The sequence below is a fragment of the Gekko japonicus genome, unplaced genomic scaffold (assembly GCF_001447785.1).
Source record: "Gekko japonicus isolate JY-2015 unplaced genomic scaffold, Gekko_japonicus_V1.1 scaffold1263, whole genome shotgun sequence".
In the NCBI taxonomy this organism is placed as follows: domain Eukaryota; kingdom Metazoa; phylum Chordata; class Lepidosauria; order Squamata; family Gekkonidae; genus Gekko; species Gekko japonicus.
In genome coordinates this window covers 102,518-105,703 of record NW_015173165.1, presented here as the reverse complement: position 1 = coordinate 105,703, position 3,186 = coordinate 102,518, and the positions used below count along the sequence as shown (strand labels likewise).

The 3,186-nt window shown below is 44.7% G+C and overlaps 1 protein-coding gene across 1 annotated transcript in view; it reads left to right on the top strand.

Annotated features, from left to right (window-relative positions):
• The window catches only part of ST3GAL4 (ST3 beta-galactoside alpha-2,3-sialyltransferase 4), a 235,157-nt gene that overhangs the window by 231,033 nt on the left and 938 nt on the right, over positions 1 to 3,186 (top strand). Inside the window, exons 11-12 of the mRNA XM_015422505.1 lie at positions 807 to 950; positions 2,936 to 3,079. Coding sequence (XP_015277991.1) covers positions 807 to 950; positions 2,936 to 3,079 — 288 coding nt within the window. The remainder of the gene's footprint in view (positions 1 to 806; positions 951 to 2,935; positions 3,080 to 3,186) is intronic.

Genomic DNA, 3,186 nt, shown 5'->3' with positions numbered 1-3,186 from the left:
TGGAGTTCCTTTTGCCTAGAAACCTTCCCTTTAACACTAGAAGAAGAAGAAGAGATTGGATTTAAACCCCGCCCTTCACTTGGAGTCTCAGAGCGGCTTACAAACTCCTTTCCCTTCCCCTCCCCACAACAGACACCCTGTGAGGTGGGTGGGGCTGAGAGAACTCTGACACAAACTGCTCTTTTTCAAGGACAGCTGTGCCAGAGCTTGTGACTGACCCAAGGTCACATCAGCAGGTGCAAGTGGAGGAGTGGGGAATCAAACCCGGTTCTCCCAGATTAGAGTCCGCACACTTAACCACTGCACCAAACTGGCTCTCAGAAGTGTGGCAGGTAGTTACTGAGTGCTTGTATGGTCTTGCAGAGGTTGTGTTGGCTTTGGATCTAGAAGGCCAAAATTCAAGTGCTGTTTCAGCCATGATCACACTGCCTGGCCTTGTGCGAGGAATAAGGTCTCTGGCTAACCCCTCCACCTGTGAAATGGGCATAATGTACCACAGAGGGAGATTGCATACACAAATATAACAACGCCTGATGAGGCAGTTAATGGGGCATGAGACAACACTCTGCATATGCTCAGAGGTATTTTAAGCTGCAGGCAATCAAGAGTTGCAGAGAGAGATTTCCAAGCTAAATCATGGGAGGTTCACATTCCAAATATTCCAGTGCAACGTCAGAAAACTCTTATGCAGTCTGTCTACATTGCTTTTCTGTCTCTCTTCCCAGTGACTCTTCATGGCAGCTCTGGCTCTTCTCTGGAGAGCCAAAAAGCCTGGTGCTGCTCCTCTCTTTTTGCCTCCCCCTTAGATTCGGAAGGGCTTCTGGAAGCAGCCCCCACTCATCTGGGATGCAAATCCTGAGCAAATACGAATTCTCAACCCTTACTTCATGGAAATAACTGCTGCTAAGTTACTTAAACTTCCAATGAAACACCTGCGGAAGATTAAACAGGTAAGAGAGCATAAGAGAGGGACGGAACATGTTCTTTGGGTTTGAGTTTTGAGGTGAGCAAAAGGCATTCCTCCTCCCAGAATCTTCAGAATGGACTAAGGACCAGACCTCCCGTGGGACATGGAGTTCCCCTACTTCCCTTCAATTGGGGCTTGTTTCCCAAATACCTTTCCTTGGACTTTTCCCACACAATGTGCTACCATGTGGGTTTTTTGGAGGGGCACAACTTGTGAATGTTGTTGGCAGGATAGTTTCAGATGGTAGCCGTGTTGGTCTACGGTAGAAGAGCAGGATTTGAGTCCGGTTGCACTTTTAAAGACCAACAGGATTTTCGGGGTCTGAGTTTTCAAGAGTCAAAGGTTCCTTTTGTCAGATACAGGTTGGCAGGATAGAAAGTCTAATTTTAAATAAAATGAAAACTAAATTAAATGCTACTTTAGATTTACTTCTTTTTTTTTTAGTTTGGTTTGTTTTCTGTTTACTTGATTATTTATATAGGTTCTCCCCCCCCCCCCTTTCTCTTGTAAGATACTTTAGGTCCCTGTAGGGAGAAAACCAGATAAAGAATAAACTTCAGTACTAGTAAATATAGAAAAAGAAATTGGGCGGGAGGACGTGGGAACCATAGATCAGTTCAAGTAGGTTTTCAAAGATAACGTTAGAATGGTTTTAACCGAATTTAATTATTTTTGATTGATTAGTATATGTATTTATTGAATGTTGTGTATCACCCTGAGCCCTTTGGGAGGAGGGCGGTCTACAAATCAAATGAATAAATAAAACATCCAAGATTTAGGTCATGCTGAGATGGTAAATCCGTGTTTGGGCTGTACCACTTCAGACTGCCAGTGAAGGCTCAGAGGAAGCAGAACAAAAATCCCTTCCCATAGAAAACCAGCATGGCAGCTTTCCCTTTATTAACGATTTGGTCGTTTTTTGTGTGCAGGGAATTTTATTTTATTTTTGGTATGGAGGAACATATCATGTGCGCTCTGATCACTAGTCTGAAGACACCCAGTCTCCTCTGTGCATAAACAGATAGGCAGTGTTGATTCCTTCCTAGTGGGCAGCTTCCTGATCAGACAGTTGTAATCTTTGCCTAGATTTTGCCAAGTTGAGTGTCTCACCTTCAGTTCTTCCTTGAGAACGTCAGAACCATTTTCTTTGGCCGGACACACCCGGGAAGCAGTTTCATGGCTGAAGCTTAAAAGGTGAAGAGTCACTCCTCTGCCAAAAAAATGGACTCAGATTTTTGGACTGAAAGCTGTTTTTAAAGTAGAGCAGTGCTTGCTCTGCCCTGAACTGAATAGGGCAGGCTGTCCCAATCTTTCCAGATACTGGAAGCTAAGCAGTGTCAGCCCCGGTTAGTATTTGGGTGGGAGACCACTGAGGAAGCCCAGGGTTGCTATGCAGAGGCAGGCAATGGTGAACCACCCCTGCCGTTCTCTTGTCTTGAAAACTCCATGGGGGTCACCATAAGTTGGCTGCGACTGGATGGCACTTAACACCATCGAGCTTGCTCAACAACTCTGTACCTCCATCAGTGTATACACAGAATTGGGAATCCTGATATTTGAAGGTTTCGTCGTGTTTTGTTTTTCAAAACTAGTGCCCCTGCCTAGTTCTTTAAGCATGATTGCAAGTATATGAGCAAATAGCTGGCAGAAAACTCAGGAGTCAAAGCAAAGCTTTCTAGGGGGTCAGTGACCTAGAAAGCAGAAGGACCCAAGTATGATCTCCAGCATCCTCCGTTCAGAGAATCTCAGTGGTCGGTCAGAGATGCTGCTGTAAACAGACAGCCAGGGAAAGGGAAATGAGAAACTGAAAAGGAGTCTCATATGAGCAGAAAGCCTTGGGTTTCTTTGGTCTGTGTGGATCCAAGTCGATCTCCATCTTAACCAACTGAATGGCTTAGTGGGACAGGATGAAGCAGGACTCCGGTCCAGCACAAAACATCACCTGTCACTTTGTTCTCTCTGCCCTAGAAACCAACCACAGGATTAGTGGCCATCACCTTAGCATTGCACTTCTGTGACTTGGTACATATCGCTGGCTTTGGATACCCAGATTCCTCCAACAAGAAGCAGACCATACACTACTATGAGCAAATCACGTTGAAGTCGATGGCTGTGAGTGACCACTTCTGTGTCTGTATGTCTCTTTCTTTCTTTCTTTCTTTCTTTCTTTCTTTCTTTCTTTCTTTCTTTCTTTCTTTCTTTCTTTCTTTCTTTCTTTC